Here is an 18,706-nt window from a genome sequence, read left to right as displayed (position 1 = left end):
ATGCTTAAAAAAACAAATCATCACTGTGTCTATTTTATCCAGCATAGTAAATGTATGACAATGTATTAATAATAATTTTATGCTGTCATACATTTACTGTGCTGGTGATGTAGCAATGCACATGCTGTTTATGCACTAGTTGAATTAAAATAATAATTTTAGCTAATTAGTGCAAAATGAAAGTGAATATATATATATATATATATAATATGTGATATGCATACTGACACAACAGTAAACAAGGTGTAGGGACATGTTATTAAATCACTATATATATTAGCTATAATGTAATCTATTGTATGAGGACTGTCCATGCATAACTAATTCATAAGTATATACAGTTGTGAGCACACTTATATATGCATTCATGTGTTGGCTTGCTAATTGATGACTCCAGGTTTTTGATCATGATTTGCAAGTTCATCTCCATCATTGCTGTTATAGGTTAGTAATATGAATATGCATTGCCTATAGGTGCAGTCAGTTATACAGTCACATACATTACAATCTGTGATGTTTACTTGCATTATAGGATGTCTTATCAGTGGTACCTTCCCAATATCAGTATTACCTAATAATACACCTGTGATATGCAGTTATCCTAGTAAGTGTGGCAGCTTGAGTTTAACCTGTTTTTCTGATAATCCCATGGATAATCTTGTGGAATGGGTTAATCCCAATTCTGAGGTGATCAGTACAAATGACAATGCAAGAATTTATGGTTAGCAAGTAAATAAGTAGCCAAATACTGTATACGCTTTAACAATTTGTACATAATTATATATCTTGATGTCCCCAATATAGTTCAAGGCACAACACTGATGTTTTACAATCGTTCAAAATCAGATGAAGGAAAGTACACATGTAGAGTAACGAATAATCACAATATAAAAAAAGAAATAGTGATACAAATTGATGGTAAGTGTACATGTCCGTGCCATAGCTACAATGTATTGTGCTTATGGAAACTTTAAACATTATGAAGCAAATATGTATATGTAGGTATACTTATAGTTATATTATATCCAAACATTGCACAAGTCCTAGACAAATCCCTGGGCAAAGTTTATATTATATAACATTTGAACATTTTGTATTACATTATCTTAACAACAAAGAATCTATAGTGTAGCAGCCAAAATACTGGAATAAAATCTGAAATTTTAGAGACTTTAACTACTGTGGTGCATTGTTGGCTTACATCAAAGCAAAACCCTTTAATCTGCAGAGCCAGCCATACCATTAGGCAAAGTAGGCAACTTGCTTAGGACATCAGGGCCAAAGGGGCCTCCGAACTTCTGGTTCACACTTTCAGATTGCATATGGTGATTATGAATTCATAATATAACCAATTGCAGTCACACTTTCTCCTACGCAACCATATACACTGTATTTATGGTCAGCACTTCCAGACCACATGTATTTACATAATAACTAATTCAGTGTCATTTTCATAGCAAGCAGAAAAGACACTAATGAATGCATAGGTGGTTACTTTCTGCCAATTGAGGCCCTCTATGAATTAGTTTACCAGCCCTCCCTCCTCCCCCAACCAGGACCTCTAAGGCCAGCCTTGTGGAACTAACACATGACGAACTGTGGCATATATCTATATATAGGCACACACACATAGTGTGATATGTAAAAAGGGACTGATTAATATTACAAGTGTGTCATAGTAATAATCATATCATTATCTATTCCATTTGTTTAATTACAGTTGAACCAGCTTTTGTCTACAGTAGCAGCTCTGAATATTATTATGAAGATGTAGCACTACGTTATCATGATAAATTTATTAACTGCTCAATTAATGTAGATGATGCATTCATACAATGGGAATATCAAAATTCACTACTGTGGACTAACCATGGTCAAAAATATAGTGTGAATAGCACAGGATTAACAATACACAATGTTACTGATGAAGATTTTGGGGAATACAGTTGTTTGGTTAATAAGAATGGAAAATTACTGAAAGCTACTATATCCCTAACTATTGTGTGTAAGATTGTGTGTGTGTGCATGTGTGTGTGTGTTTGTGCAGCATTAAATCTATTATTAGGCTTGAGCTGAGAGCGGACTGTTTTATTAGAGCACATCAGTGTTTTCTTGACTGTTATACAAGAGAAAATAACTGCTCTATCAGAGTATCTTGATCTTTATTAATTAGTATGTACTGTGCAAAAGTAACAAAACATCATACAAATAGTATGTGCAAATGACATAGCTAATCAATAAAAATCAAAAATACAATGAATTAATGATTGTCAAACTAGTTTTGCTTTAGACTTGAGCAGATGATGAAGGTTCAGTGTTCCAAATTTTTATTGCTGATGGGAAGAATGAGTAAAGATATGTATCTGTTCCTGTGTTTGATTATAGTAACTTCATTGAGTCAACTTGTAAACAATATAGTTGAATGGAGCAAGTGTAAGAAGGACATCAGTCATTTGATGCGTGATCTTATAGCTTTAAATTAGTTTCTGCAGTTAGGTTGAAGTGGCCAACTTAAGTTTTGTGACATATTTGCAACACTTGCATATGAAGAGTAGTTATTACACACAAACCTTGCACAGCATCTTTGGACTGATTTTACAACAAAGATGTTCTTTTGTGTATAAGGATCCCAATTATTTTAGGACTGGTTTGATAAGAGGCTTGCAACAGATCATTTTGATAGAGATTGTGCAGCTGTGAAGATACTTCGTAGAAAATCATTTTATGCATACTGCTTTTGTTAGTCTTTTTGTCTGGTGTGGAGGATAGAGTTAGTCCTAGGTAGCTACTTGGTGTGTGCTACTTTTTGTAGGATGCTATTGTGCAGAGTAAGAATGTATAGAATTTTTTGTTTTTTAAATTTATTTATTTATTTTTAATTTACTTTACAGCATACAGAGATAAATTTGCATTTTTGGACATTAAGTGATCTTTTCCTGAAAAGTGTGAATAATCAACCCAAAAACAGTAATAACATTACATGAAATGTAGCAATAATCTGTAGTGTGTTCAGAATTTGCTGCCTTAATTTGGTGCGTGCATTCAGTGTGCATTTTAATTGAAAATTACATCAGAATATAATGCTTTTGTTAGTCTATTATGCTCAAAATTATGCCAGCTATGTATATAATTGGTAATTTTATTCATGCAGTCATATACATGCACTTAAACCTTTTCAGGGCTTCCAGAGTCATTATTAGAACAAAACCAGGTGATGGTGAATGTCAGTGAACAAGTGGTACTCAATTGTACTGTGTCATCTTCATCAGATCCAGTGTACAACTGGTCCATCCCAGACACTTGTTCATCTTGTCCACACACCAAAAATGATAGTGTTATGATCTTCACTGCTGATATTACTGATAGTGGGGAATATGTCTGTGAAGCTGGAAATGAATATGGAAGTGTACAGATGACTTTCACTGTCAACATATATTGTAAGTGTTTTATTTTATACTATGTACAACATACATAGTAATAGTACTCATAGAATGTTGTACATTTACATAAAATATGGAGAAATTACGGAGAAGTTTTCATTTCACTTGTGTTGCATTTTTGCAGCAAAGCCAATACTTCTGATGGAGCCTGGCACAAAAATCATGGATCAAAATAATGATGGCATGGTTTTGTCATGTGGTATTAAACATGCTTATCCACCTCCTGACATTATTTGGAGTATGATGACTGTCCCATCTGAAGGGTTTATTGTACTACATGAGAGCACTAATCATTCAGATTATCAATTATACAGGAATGGAAGTATAGAACTTTACCACCATTTTTTGTTTGAAATGGGTAATATAACTGTAATGTGTTCAGCATCCAATCTGTACGGCTCTATTAAAAAGAAATTCTATGTGTGGGATAAAGCAGCATTTGAACAAGGTAACAGTTCAGCATCATGCCTTAGTTGATTTTATTATGTGAAATATTTGAGTTGTATAGTAGTTGTTAATAATCAATGCACTTTAGAGATGCAATCATATTTCACTTCTTTAGAAGTAAATTTAACAGTATATGTGGGAAATATCAGTGACTGTGATGAGTTACAACAGGTAACTGGCTGAATAAGTGAATCAAACTATGGTCATATAATAATAATATAGGATGCAAATGGCTTGCTCAAAGAGCTGAGGGATGCTTTGAGAGAATGGTTTAATGATGTATGCAACTGCAATGGAAACAACAACCTGTATACTCCCCAGCTGACATGTCTAGACACCACCACTGGCTTAGTTACCAGTATAGTTCATCATGATGGTGATATGACTGCTCAAATGCTAATCAATGAAGCAGTAGCTGACATATACAGCAATGACCCTCCACTAATAAACCTTCCACGACACGGATGGATAGTGTTTCTTAATATAACTACTAACCTCAACAATGCAGCCAGCAATGTAAACAATACAGCCAGCAATGTAAACAATACAATGTATGTTGTATCCACCAACAGAAAATCTAGTAATCCAGAAGTTATTATTATAAGTGTTACAATTGCTTGTGTTGTGATGGTGCTACTTATATTGCTTCTAGTAGGAGTAATTTACGCGGTTGCCATTCACAGAAGGTGAGCTTATATGTGATATGTGATTCTTAAATTATTAAATGCATATATACATACATACGTACATACATACATACGTACGTACATACATACATACATACATACATACATACATACATACATACATACATACATACATACATACATACATACATACATACATACATACATACATACATACATACATACATACATACATACATACATACATACATACATACATACATACATACATACATACATACATACATACATACATACGTGCATGCATGCATGCATACATACATATACATACATACATACAAATATGTACATAAATGCTTGAATGCACATTAAGCCGCTTTACATACAGAAAAAGAAAAACTGACTGTAGCGACAATAAAACTGTCCACGTCTATGAAGATTTGGACAAATTCTCGCCACCTCTGTATGAAGAAATATCTACCCATAAATCAAATGAGGACTCTTCATCTATTAAAGACAGTGAAGTAGTGTTTGAAAAGTCTAAAATACTACCACCTGCATATAGCTCATCAGTAATGCTATCAAGTGAAGCTTTCAAAGAATCAACAAAAGAAAAGAAAGAAAATGATTACCAAATTGTATATGATAAAAACACAATGGATAAGCCCAAAAGTGGCTTGCAAAATGATCGAGAAAACAATGTGTTCAAATAAAAACTGAAGACATACATAGTATGTGCAAAAGCCATTTTGCTTTAACAACGCCAATAATAATGCAAATGCAAGTGTATTATTAATATATGTAAGTTGTAAATATGCATGTACATCCATTTAGCATGAACTGTCCTGCTGTACACACATAGTACATAGAAATGAAAATCACACAGTGGTATTTGAAGCATGTTGCTAGCATTTAGGAGAAGATATAGGACTCAAATTCAGGGTATATTTACTACGCAGATGTATATGAAGTAAACCTTGTTAAGGTTCTACTAGAAATACGTAGGTAATTACCCTTTTATGTATGTAGCTGTTTGGTTTTTTGCTAAGTTGCAGAATTAAAAATGCAAAGCTGATGAAAATTTAATAATTGTAGTTGATATCACAGACTATATCTCAAAACTATGCCAATAGTGTATGTTGGAGTAGCCTTATTATTATTTACATGTACACAGAAAAAATTGGAATTTTCAACTAGAGTAGGGACCATAGCACATCAATAAAAAGTACTAAAACAAGCTGGAGTAGTGCTCGATATTAAATCACAGTAAGTAAAATATTAAGAAGTGTTATATCCCTATTGTGCATTTCCATTATGGTATCTTGAACACAGTAGGGATATAATATTTCTTATTGTTTTTACTTTGATTTAATACTGTGCACTACTCCAACTTGTTTCAGTACTTTTTATTGATGTGCTATGGTCCCTACTCTAGTTGAAAATTCCAAATTTGTCTGTGTACATGTAAATAATAATAATAAGGCTACTCCTATTGGCATAGTTTTGAGATATAGCCTGTGATATCAACTATAATTATTAAATTTTCATTAGCTTTGCATTTTTAATTCTGCAACTTAGCAAAAAACCAAACAGCTACATACATAAAAGGGTAACTACCTATGTATTTCTGCTCTAGTTGAAAATTCCAAATTTTTCTGTGTACTTGTTTGTTAACTTTTTTTGAATGTATTATTATTATGACTGGTGAACCCACGCATACCGCATCTGAAATGGCACTGCATGCCCCAGCTATGTCAATTATCATCTGAAAATGAAGTATCCATTACGCTTCATTGTCAGCTATGTTCAACCCATTACACAAAAGTATGAATCAAGAACTGTTCAAAAAGAACCTCTACAATCCGAAAGATAGAAATGGCACCGTGCACCCCAGTTATATCAATCATCATCTGAAAAGTGAAATATCCATTACACTTCGTTGTTGGCTATGTTCAACCTGTTACAAAGAAGACTGAATCAAGAACTGTTTAAAAAGCACCTCAGCAATAAAAACAGCCATTATGAAGGGAAGCCATCACATGCTATTGCCAAATTGACACTTTTCGCTGTCAACAAAATGAATGGGACACAAAGGAGGACACTGATAAGTCCATGAAGAATGCATTGTATGATGCCAAAAGGCACTTCTCGGGCCAAAGCAACATCGAACAGTGAAAAAATCAAGCCTGTAGCCTTAGCTGTTATTGAATTATGCTTGTCTGAAGGCATCAGTCAATCAGGCAGTCAGTATATAGAAAATTCCGTTAAATAAATTTTTTTTTAAATTCTGTAGCAACTTGTTGAAAGCATTTCAGGTCGATCTAAAAGTTTGTTTGGGCTTAGTTTTACCTAACCAATACTGCCTCATCGTTGTCAGGGATAGTTTTGGGTGATGTTATTTTGTGGGCCATGCCTACTCCTTTGTGGTCCCTACTATACAGTACTATCGTACTGTATGATTATTCTCACTCTAAATGATATGTTGTAATAGAACATTATAGAGCACTCAAATGTTTCAAGATTGTATAATGTCACAGGTAGTGACCTCAGAAAATATTGATGTTATATAATTTTTCGTAACATCCAAGAGTTAACAACATACCTATTGCCAAAACGCTGTTGGAAAAACTGGTTTTGGGCTTAGCAACACTATGGCTAACTAGTTGTAAATTTTATCAAATGTCAGAGGAGACAAACTGATGGCTTAAATACTCTGATATACAAGTGTGTTGACAAGTGTAGTTACTCTCTTTTCAGTGGTAATAATATTATGCTAGTATACTTCATGTAATTATATGATTAGAGTCCTGAGGTAGCATGCCCCTAGAAAAAGCTTTTGGAGGTATATAGTACAACTGAATGGAAGCATTTACAATTATAACTGATTTATCAGAATTATAATGATTTTAAATTACCTCCATGTTTGCCACAAAGATTGTTAGATTGCCATTTGAAAGGTGGGCATGCATCCATTTCCACTATGTATGATCCCATTACAATAAAAACACAGCATCAGCCATCTGTATGTGATAAATTTTACAAATCATGCCTACTATAAGGATTCTAGGAATGCACAATAATGAGAGGCTCCTCAAGGGAAGACAAAACATATTTACAGCACAGCACTAGTACAGGCTGTAGACGGAATTTTTTCTTCACACTTTTAAACACACTATCATCATCATCATCATCATCACTGATAATGCTATACAGCACACAATTACTATAAGCCTGCTAAAACAGATAATTTATATTAATTGTTGAACTAATTAAATGTGCATGTGCAAAAGTAACCCTAAAGCTGGTACAACATATGTATGACATAATAGCTGCTAGTTTTGAAACCACAACAATATTTAATCATATGATGCACTCATAAAATCACACAAGGTAATTATTGGAGGAGCTATGTGCCTCTCATCTGAAAGTTGGGGGTGGCTTCAGCCCCTCTAGTCCCCACCTTCTGCTGCCACTGGTAAATCTTTATTAGAAATTTATTGATATTATCATTATTGCCTACTTTGATTTCATGTGTTATGGCTGTAAAATCAGACTCTATCATAATCAAGAGGAAGTTTTTCAGAGAAAAGATGAATCTTTGGGTTTAATGTTTTGTAGCTATGCAAAGAACACCTTGCATACTATAGATAGTGAGGTCTACACCCTAGAGGCAAAGGCGTAGGCATGGGGGGGGGGTTCGGATGGTTCGGACGAACCCCCCTTTCAGAGGCAGAATTTTTTAAATCACGCCAAATCTTACAGCCCTGGAGCTCTCCGGTAGCTACTTGCCCACTGGCACTCCTCTGCACTACTCTTGAGGGTCACATCACATTAATGCTGAATCATCACGTGATCAATTTCGCACGTGATGCATGGTTGAAATGGTGCGAGTTATGGCGAAGGACTGTTCAATGATCGGTTGAGACATATTACAAGGCAGCACTGCTAAACTTGAGTGGTCATGTTATACATGTGTCAGGTTAGTACAAACATATATACCTGATGAACAGTGTTGGGCAAGTTACTTTGTAAAAGTAACTAGTTACATTATTACTTGCAACTGAACTATTTAGTTACAGTTACATATTACCCATAAAATAAAGTAACTGTAATAATATTACATATTATATTACTTTGTGTCCACAGCCTTAAGCTGTCACGTGTAAAACTATCACCTTATCACGTGACATGATTGCGTTGTTGGACAATATGCAAATTTTGGTTATAAGCAAGAAACTGGTGAATAAGCTTCATTGAGTAGGCCTCATTACTCCGTTGTGGCTAGGCGTTACTCAGAGGATAACTAACGAGATTAGTAACTTCATTACTTGTAGTAATAATATTATGTAATATTAGACTCGTTACAGTAACTATATTACTTAGGTAACGCGTTACATTTGTAAGTAAAGTTGCTTGCGTTATATTACCTGTTTTTATAGCGTATTTCGTTATATTACTTTGTTACCACAAAAGTAATATAATACGTAACGCATTACATAAGTAACGCGTTACTCCCAACACTGCTGATGAATGGTTTGTTTATTTTGTTATATATTGTGGGCACGTGATGTCTCGAACATATTGGAGTACAACCCAAGTCTGAAGTTATTGACCATCAACAGGAGGACCGGCTGAGATTAATGTATAGCTGGAAAGAAGTATTGCCAACTAAGGGACTCGAGTGTGGATTGATTGATTGATTATAACTTTACAGTACTGCATACATGTATAGAATAAGGGATGTACAATTAATAAAATCTTTAGGGTACAGTACTGATGGTCCACTATCTCAAGGCTACTGGCCATTAAAAATCCAAAATTTATACTTACCATACTACATTACTTATTAAAATTACATTACTTATACTTAAAGAGTTACATTAAAGGGGGACGGGGTGTGTTGGAACATCTACTACATAGGCATAAAAAATGAAATGTACAGGGGTTGTCATGTCTAAAGTTTGATAAAAAATGTGACCATAGAAACTTATATATCCTTGTTTTGTTCGTTTTAATAGATAAAGATAAGTCAATAGGGGGTAGGGCATTCCACAATCGAGGGATTCTATTGAAAAAAAATGTCTATCTGCATTATTATTGTTTCTAACATGGATCATTTTACCACTTGAGGAGGACCTGGTATTACCATCAGCAAAAGTTATGTAGTCTGTGATATTAAAAGAGGGAGGGGGATACTTGAGTGATTTTAGCGTAAACACTAGTTCATTAAGCTCAAAGTTGTACATTAAAGGTAGTAGGTTAAGTTGTTTGAGTCTATCAAAGTAATCAGAACTGTAGTCATTTAAAATAAACTTTGTTGCTCTCCTCTGGATCTGTTCAATAAGTGTGATGTCCTTGATAAGGTTAGGCCTCCAAATCACTAAACAGTTTGTAACTTGCGATCTCACTAAAGAAATATACAAAGTTCTCTTGGTTGTTACTGTTTGATGCCTGCTGAAGCTGTGATGGAGCAGTCCTAGCATTCTGTAGGTCTTAGGGATTATGTTTTTGTAGTGTTGATCCCAAAATAGGTCTGATGATATTATAATACCAAGATCTTTATGTGAACTATTTGTTAAAACCTGTGTGTCAGCTATTTTGTAATTAGTGATGACTTTTGCATTACTACTAAGGTAGACACTCTTTTGGATTAAAGAACATATCATATCTCGTACTCCACAAAGTTGCTGAGTCTAAATCGTTTTGAAGTGCTGAAATATCTCCAGGACTACAAACAGTGTTATAAATCTTGGTGTCGTCCATGAATGATGGTAACACAAGATGGTAAATCATTCATGTAAATAATGAAGAGTAGGGGTCCCAAAATACTCCCTTGGGGAACCCCAGATAGAACCGGCAAGGGGGCAGATAATTACTGATTAATACGAACATGTTGAATTCTACCAAATAAGTAGCTCCTGAACCACTTCCACAATTTGCCCTGAATGCCAATACTATATAGCTTGCAAAGTAACTTGTCATGGGGAATACTGTCTAAAGCTTTCTTTAGATAACATCAATTTGCTGGTTATGGTTGTTGTGCACAAAGTTTAAAAATATTAGCAATTGCTGAAGAGTCGACCTGCCCCTGAGGGCACCAAATTGCACTAAAGGCTTCCGTGTGCTAGGAAATTGAAGTTGGCTGTCAGTATGCTGTCCGGAAGTGAAGATTAGTTAGTTTTACAATAGGTTTATAGTTTCTATAAGCTGCATAAACAGCACTATGTAGGTTTTAGCTAGTTAGATGCACAAACAGCACCTTTTAATGTTTCTACCTAAGGGCACATTTTGTGTATGCATCATTTTCGTTCAAATATGGTCTAGGGGAAGCACCCAGGTTTTCCCCTTAAGGCATTCCACTTTAAATCCGAACCCCCTTCAAAAAAATCCTGGCTACTGAGAGGTCATACACCCAAGGAAATTTTGAATAACTGATGCCAAAATACTGTATATAATTTTGATAACATTTCTACAAAGTTAACTGGTTGCAAATAATGAAATACGTGACTGGCATTCAGTGTTATGTAACTCGTTACGTAATATTATTACTTTTGTGGTAACAAAGTAATATAACGAAATACGCTATAAAAACAGGTAATATAATGCAAGTTACTTAACTTACAAATGTAACGCATTACATAAGTAATATAGTTACTGTAACGAATCTAATAGTATGTAATATTATTACTACAAGTAACGAAGTTACTAGTCTCATTAGTAACGCCTAGCCATAACGAAGTAACGAGGCCTACTGAATGAAGCTTATTCACCAGCTTCTTACTTATAACTAAGATTTGCATATTATCCAACAACGCAATCATGTCACGTGATAAGGTGGTAGTTTCACACGTGACAGCTTAAGGCTGTGGACACAAAGTAATATAATATGTAATATTATTACAGTTACTTTATTTTATGGGTAATATGTAACTTTAACTAGATAGTTCAGTTGCAAGTAATATGTAACTAGTTACTTTTACAAAGTAACTTGCCCAACACTGTTGGCATTATTAGAGTATCAGGGGGGTTGCAATGGTTTCAGTTGAAACCCCCTCTGAAAATAGCACGCCCCAAATTTATTGATGAGTCGTCGTGTGGGTGATAAAATCGCCACGAGTTATATATAGTTTTATTTATTAATGCTTTACAGCATAAGTGCTGAAAGTCTGTAGGACACCTGGTCCTACAGCCTGCTCAAAGACTTCAGCTACATAAGGTATGTTTGAAAAGTTAATGTGTTCTTTCTATTGGAGAGACTTCATACTTTTGCTTTGAAATCACAATTACAGCATTCAACAGCAGGTTGCAACCTTTTTCTTCTTTCTTTTTTTGGTCTTTGCTAAAGTGGTATCTGAAACCCCCTCTGAAAATTTCTAGATTCACCACTGAGTATTCGAATACTATACAATTTTCTGTTGCATGAGAGGAGGTGTTTGTGCACACCCACTGAACTACCTAGGTTAAAAACTTAATAATATTAAATTTTTATGAAAGTGGTTAAGCAGTGCAGTTTCTAAAAAATGCAGCCACCTACCTATATCACTCTGGCAACACTGCCACATGATGAAAATATCAAAGAAATAACGAAAATTTGCAAAAATGACTTGCAATGATCAGTCACACAGCAAATTTGTTCATTGTAAGAGTACAACTGAAAGTATCTCAAAATATAGACATGTAAATTTCATCGTCACTCTTTAAACAGTGTTACTAGATGTAACTAGATTACCTGTCAACATCTGGAGGCTGCACCCCTCAGACCCTGCAACTGTGACTTGTTCCACTTTATTTTCAAATCTTTGCATGAAATGACCTCAGAGCTACATACAGTAAAAACCTATATAGTCCATGTAGAAGTGTCTCATACCATGGGCAGATCTAGGAGGTTCCAGGAAGTATATTCAGGTAATTAAAATTTGATTTACATAGGTTCAGATCAAATACTCTGATAGAGCCAGGGGCGGAGAAATAGGAGGTGTGGTGGGGGCAACTCCCCCCCTAGTCTGGCACCGCCCGCCCCTTCGCATAAAGTAAGGGTCTGGTGAAATACAGATACTAAATCATTTCTAGCGCCCAGATTCGGCGCTAGCCAATTAGTGCATGCCAATGACGTTCACACAGAAATCGCCTTGGCAACACAATGCTTTTGTTCGAATTGAAGTGCAATCATCTGACGTAACAAGCATTACGTGAGCTGTCTAATTGAATTCCTTTTGAAATGATTAGGTATTTGTATTTCACCAGATCCTTACTTTTTGCGAAGGGGCGGGCGGCGCCAGACTACCCCCCCCCCCCCCCCCCCCCCACACACACACACACACACACACACACACACACACACACTTTTACAAGTGGAGGGGCAGTGCCCCCTCACTTTTCCAATATCCAGTTGCTAAAATTAAGCAACTGTTGTAGTCAATAGCCAACTTACTTTTCCTTGATTTACCAGAATTTGTGCTAAAGGTTATGCAAGAATGGAATACTACATGAATCAGTGCTGGGAATGCACCAGATCGATATACTCTAATAGAGCAGTCACCTAACTACTCTAATAGAACATTCAAAAGATTTGGTTCTGCTATGCAACTGATTCAACCTGTCTCCATTAACACATGAAATCCATACATAATCAAGAGCATGAGTCTGTCTGAAATGCTCTAATTTATTGTTGCATGTGTCTACAAAAAGTTATTTTAATGATAGTCGTTGTTATCATACAGTACGTACTGTATGGTAGGGCAAGGATTCGTCTTTGGCCTTCTATTTAATACCAATGTATTGGAGAGTATCTGGAGCAAGATCTGGAGTTGAGTCAGAACTCTGATCAGAATACCAACCCTGAAGCGCTTGGTTTGTACGTCACGTAAGAGTACCTGCTTTCCCAGCTGGGTTTGTAGTCTATACAAATGGTATGTACTATGTGCCTGGAGTATTTTACTTGCTTTCAGCCTCTAGGATGAAATCGACACATCTCCGCTAAGTCATCACGTGATATTATAAGCACCTAGTGGCTTATATCAAGAATGTTCCATAGTCCAGTCATGTGTTACAACTTCAAAGCACTGAATAAAAGAGTAACTGTTTCACTTTCAACACAGTGACTTCTGAGTAAGTACATTTAACTAGCTGGTGAAATAAGACTCATGCACACATTTACTGCAGGTCTAGATATTCCATGCATAGATTAGTGATGCAAAACATGTTTTAAATGCTATATTGATGCCCACATGAAGATGGACATGTGTATATGTGTTGCATGGTAAAGGTGGCCTATCTGCCCATTGTATGGGCATGGGGGCTGTTGCAACTTGCCATGTCTGCCTATAATAATGTACAGATACAGTAGTCCATTCTGGATGTCAAGACCAGGTCTCAAGATTTTTCTGTTTCCTAGGTTGGCAGGCCTGAGAGGGGCCATGCCCCCTCTACTTTTTTGGGACACTATTTGCAAGAAAAGATCGAGATACTCTAATAGAACAATCAGGATCTGGATACTCTAATAAAGCAATTACAGTATTCAGAGAAGCAGTGTAGCAAGCTACTTAGTTATGTATAAATAAGGAGATATAATTGGTGGAGAGCAGTTATTGTCAGCAGCCTGTGATCTTTTTTTTTTTTTTTGGTTTTCAATTTACAGCTGGCCTGGCCTCCTCACTCTGGCTTGCTCCACCGCCCCATGCTACATGTCTAATCACCCTACGGTGGAACCTCTCTTATCTGGACAATCTGGTACTGCCCATATCTCAGAAATAAGAAATGCATGCTAATATCCATAAAGTATTTAGTAATGTCATTATTGCTATCAGTTAGTGTTGTTGTAAAGTTTGGTGGACAGAGGATGAAGTCATATACGCAAGCCACCTAACAGGGTAAATAGTAACCTTCAGGTTATTACCCTTGAACTTTCATCTAACCCAAACTTCATAATAGTGATAGGCTACAAAGCCACATGACTGATTTGGGCTGTCCAGACAACAGAGGTACCTGGATAATAACGATTTGTATAAGAGAGGTTCCACTGTATATAGCGTATTTAACATGTTTTTTAGAAACTTATATTCAATTGAAAACACAAGCATTAAAAATGAGCAGTGTTGGGAGTAACGCGTTACTTATGTAATGCGTTACGTAATATTATTACTTTTGTGGTAACAAAGTAATATAACGAAATACGCTATAAAAATAGGTAATATAACGTAAGCTACTTTACTTACAAATGTAACGCGTTACCTAAGTAATATAGTTACTGTAACGAGTCTAATATTATGCAATATTATTACTACAAGTAACGAAGTTACTAATCTCGTTAGTTATCCCCTGAGTAACGCCTAGCCACAACGAAGTAACGAGGCCTACTGAATGAAGCTTATTCACCAGCTTCTTATTTATAACCAAAATTTGCATATTGTCCAACAACGCAATCATATCACGTGATAAGGTGGTAGTTTCACACGTGACAGTTTAAGGCTATGGACACAAAGTAATATAATATGTAATATTATTACAGTTACTTTATTTTATGGGTAATATGTAACTGTAACTAAATAGTTCAGTTGCAAGTAATATGTAATATGTAACTAGTTACTTTTACAAAGTAACTTGCCCAACACTGAAAATGAGAACGCCATGCACCATTGTAAAATGATATGTATACCACATGCAAAACAGCTTGGTTGTACAAAAGGGTGCAACCAAGAAAATAAAAGTAACTGGCGACTAATGTGCAGCCAAGAATGAACGGTAATGCAACATTGTATCTGACATTGGTCCTTTATCATTACAGTCTTGCTGCATTCCTTATTTATTTATTTTAAGGCATTGGCTGCCTTTTTCAATAGTCAGTGTAGAGAAAAAAGTTGTGTTAGTATGAATTAATTGGGAATACAGCAGGGTGTAACTAATCACTGGACTACTGGACTTGAATTGGACTGGCATATTTTTGGTTTTTACACATTCTGAGGTTGATTTTATTGAGTCTTGCTAGCTAAGGGCCTCCAGCAAACTTGCAGTTTGCTACTAAAATGATGAGTGTGAGGAGTGGAGTAAGCAAAAACTGACTTACAGTGATTTCATCTCTATTTATTATGTTCTTTTACAGTACATAAACCTATACTCCTTATCAGTATGCTGCAGGGAATGTTCTAGTTTTGGTTAACCAACGATAACGTCTTGGAGGTAGTTGCAAGCTTGTACAGTGCTAACAAGTTTGGTCAAATATTATGGTACGTCAATCAGCACATGTAAGAACTAATCATGATTGCAAAAAAAAACCAACAGTTGTACAATGAGTTTGTTTATATTGCATGTAGGAATGAATTTAGCTACAATAGATTGTCTTCAGAAGGATAGGTTGTGTCCCAGCGGTCAGAGCTATTTAGTTCAAGGATATAGTGTATCATACGTAGGTAACACAAATATAGTAAAATGATTTTTGGTTAGCTATTGCTATATATTACAATCCCCAAGCACAATACTAAGAAGTGTATAAATACCATAGAGTATAAGAGAAGTTAGTTATTACTTACTCCACTCCTCACACTCATCATTTTAGTAGCAGACTGCAAGTTTTTTGAAGGCCCTTCTCAAAAAAAAACAACTTCAGATTGTGTAAAAACCAAAAAATATGTCATTTCAGTAGTCCAGTGCAGTGTTCCAGTCCAGTACTCCAGTTACACCCAATACAGCAGGACTAAACTAATATTAAATTTTTGTAAAACATAGTAGCATTACCACTTATTCTTTGCCACATCAGTCCTCACTAGTTTCTTTTAATTTCATAGATGCACCCTTTTGGACAGCCAAGCTGTATATATTTGCATAGAGATTTTACTCATTTCTGTGACTATTAGATAGTACCTAACTAAGAAGTAAAATAACTAATTATAATTTAAAAGATTTACAATAAAATATAATTTTGTGAACAAAGTGCATCATTACTTGTTCATGACAGTTCAATAATTATGCATGCATTTTATGAATTTGTTGGATATGGAATTGTGCTTCTGGTCCATTGCTCACATCTTTTTGTGTGAAATTTCAGAAATGCATGGAAAATAGAAAATGCCTGTCAGATTTCAAAAACATCTTTTGGGTCACAGCAAATATGCTAAATTTAACTTTTCAGTGTAATTCTTAGTTTATTACTAGCAAGAATAACTTCAGATCGTATCCTACATATTGGCATGGTACATAGTGTAGATCGATATATTCTAATAGAACACTCATGCAGTATATATACTCTGATTGAGCTATCACTTCATTGTTGCTGAATCCATCCTGCTTACAACTGAAAAGAAACATAATTGTGGCCATATATATAAATGAAGGTCATAATGGATATTATATTAGAGCATACACTATTTCACGCACTGGCAGGAGATATCTTGGACAGCACAGGGGCATATTTATTGGGGGTTCCTGGGTGTTCTGGAACCCACTTTTGAAATTTAACTTACGGCCAGGTTTGCATATTTTTAATAGAGAAGTCAGATGTATTCTAATAGAGCAGTCAATTATTCTAATAGAAGATTAGAGAATGCAATTTTTAAAGAGATATAAGACTAACTTAAATAAGTTAGCAGCTAGGTCTTAATATGTCACAGGATACTTGGGTCACTACAATATCTGACCAGCCATAAACCATGATTCACATTTGTCTAAAAGGTATGTATTAAAAATAGCTCAATATTAAATCCCAATCATGGCTTTTTTAATGTTAAAAATGATTACACATGCAGAAGATAGCAATTTGGAGTTTGTGCAAGGGCAGCTCCAGAAATTCTGGTGACAAGTTTTTCAAAATTTCTGTTGCATGCAGCCTTAAATCTAGGAGGATGTGGGGCATGATCCCCTAAGAAATTTTTGTATTCCGAGATTGAATCTTTTCACCAAATTAACTTAAAAGCTGACATTTTTAACATATGTTGGGATTGGGCTTGCTTGCTTTCTTCTGCTGGTACTGTATCAGGAGCAGGCTAAAGAGTTAAGAGGTGGAGTTACATGAAGTTTAAAGCATACATACACCAAACATGGATGCTAGTATTCTAGTGGTCAGGGGGCATGCCCCCAGAATAAAATCAGATCTTAAGAGATACAACTTTGGTAGAGGTAAACTAATAATACATGCATGTGACTGTTCTATCAGGGTAGTTGACTGCTCTATCCAGGGGTGGAGAACAGTACTCAAAAGTGGGTGGGCAAGTCATGTGGAGTGGCTCTAAGCTACAATGTGTGTTTAAAATAATTAACCGTATCTTAGTGTGTAAAGCACACCAGCAGGCAAAGCATGCCCACACTAGGGGGGGTCTGGGGGAATGCCCCACAGGAAAATTTTGAGATTTGAATGCTTTGAGATTGTATCTAAGAGTATTTTTAGCAATACATGTGCACCCAAATGGGATATTCCTATAATATTACAAGTACACGAAAAAATTTGGAATTTTCAACTAGAGTAGGGACGACAGTACATTGATAAATAGTACTGAAACAAGTGCATAGGGGTAGTGAACAATACTAAAATACAGTTAAATAATAAGATGTGTTATATCCCTACTGTGCATTTCCATTATGGCATCTTAAGCACAGTAGGGATATAACACGTCTTATTATTTAACTGTATTTTAGTATTATTCACTACCCCTATGCACTTGTTTCAGTACTTTTTATCAATGTACTGTCGTCCCTACTCTAGTTGAAAATTCCAAATTTTTTCATGTACTTGTTTGTTAACTTTTTTTGTAAATAATTTTATTATAGCTGGTGACCCCACGCATACTGTATCTGAAAAGGCACCGCGTGCCCCAGCTATATCAATTATCATGTGAAAAGTGAAGTTACCATTACACTTCGTTGTCAGCTATGTTCAACCCGTTACACAACATTTTAATCAAGAACTTGTTGAAAGCATTTTGGGTCGATCTAAAAGCTTGTTTGGGTTTAGTTTTACCTCACCAATACTGCCTCATCGTTGTAAGGGAAAATTGAGGCTGATGTTTGGGTGATATTATTTTGTGGGCCACGCCTACTCCTTTGTGGTCCCTACTATACAGTTACTATCGTACTGTATGATAAGCCCTACTCTACATTTTACGGCATTCGTTAGCTATAACTTTGTTAACAATGATGTTACCAAATAAGCTATGCTTTCTTTGTACCTGTCATAGGTTAGCTATA

General features: G+C 35.4%; 1 protein-coding gene across 1 annotated transcript; it reads left to right on the top strand.

Annotated features, from left to right (window-relative positions):
• The first annotated feature begins 308 nt into the window (after positions 1-308).
• LOC136251884 (hemicentin-1-like) lies at positions 309-5,321 on the top strand. The gene is made up of 9 exons (XM_066044288.1): positions 309-444; positions 533-721; positions 805-918; positions 1,721-2,005; positions 3,180-3,437; positions 3,565-3,888; positions 4,003-4,058; positions 4,110-4,573; positions 4,923-5,321. Exons 1-9 carry the CDS (start codon positions 360-362, stop codon positions 5,245-5,247), a joined length of 2,100 nt encoding a protein of 699 aa, XP_065900360.1. The 5' UTR covers positions 309-359; the 3' UTR covers positions 5,248-5,321.
• Positions 5,322-18,706: the final 13,385 nt, after the last annotated feature.

Source organism: Dysidea avara, chromosome 3 (assembly GCF_963678975.1).
Source record: "Dysidea avara chromosome 3, odDysAvar1.4, whole genome shotgun sequence".
Classification (NCBI taxonomy): Eukaryota; Metazoa; Porifera; class Demospongiae; order Dictyoceratida; family Dysideidae; genus Dysidea; species Dysidea avara.
Note: the sequence above shows the minus strand (reverse complement) of the source record. Positions and strands in the feature narration are given on the sequence as shown.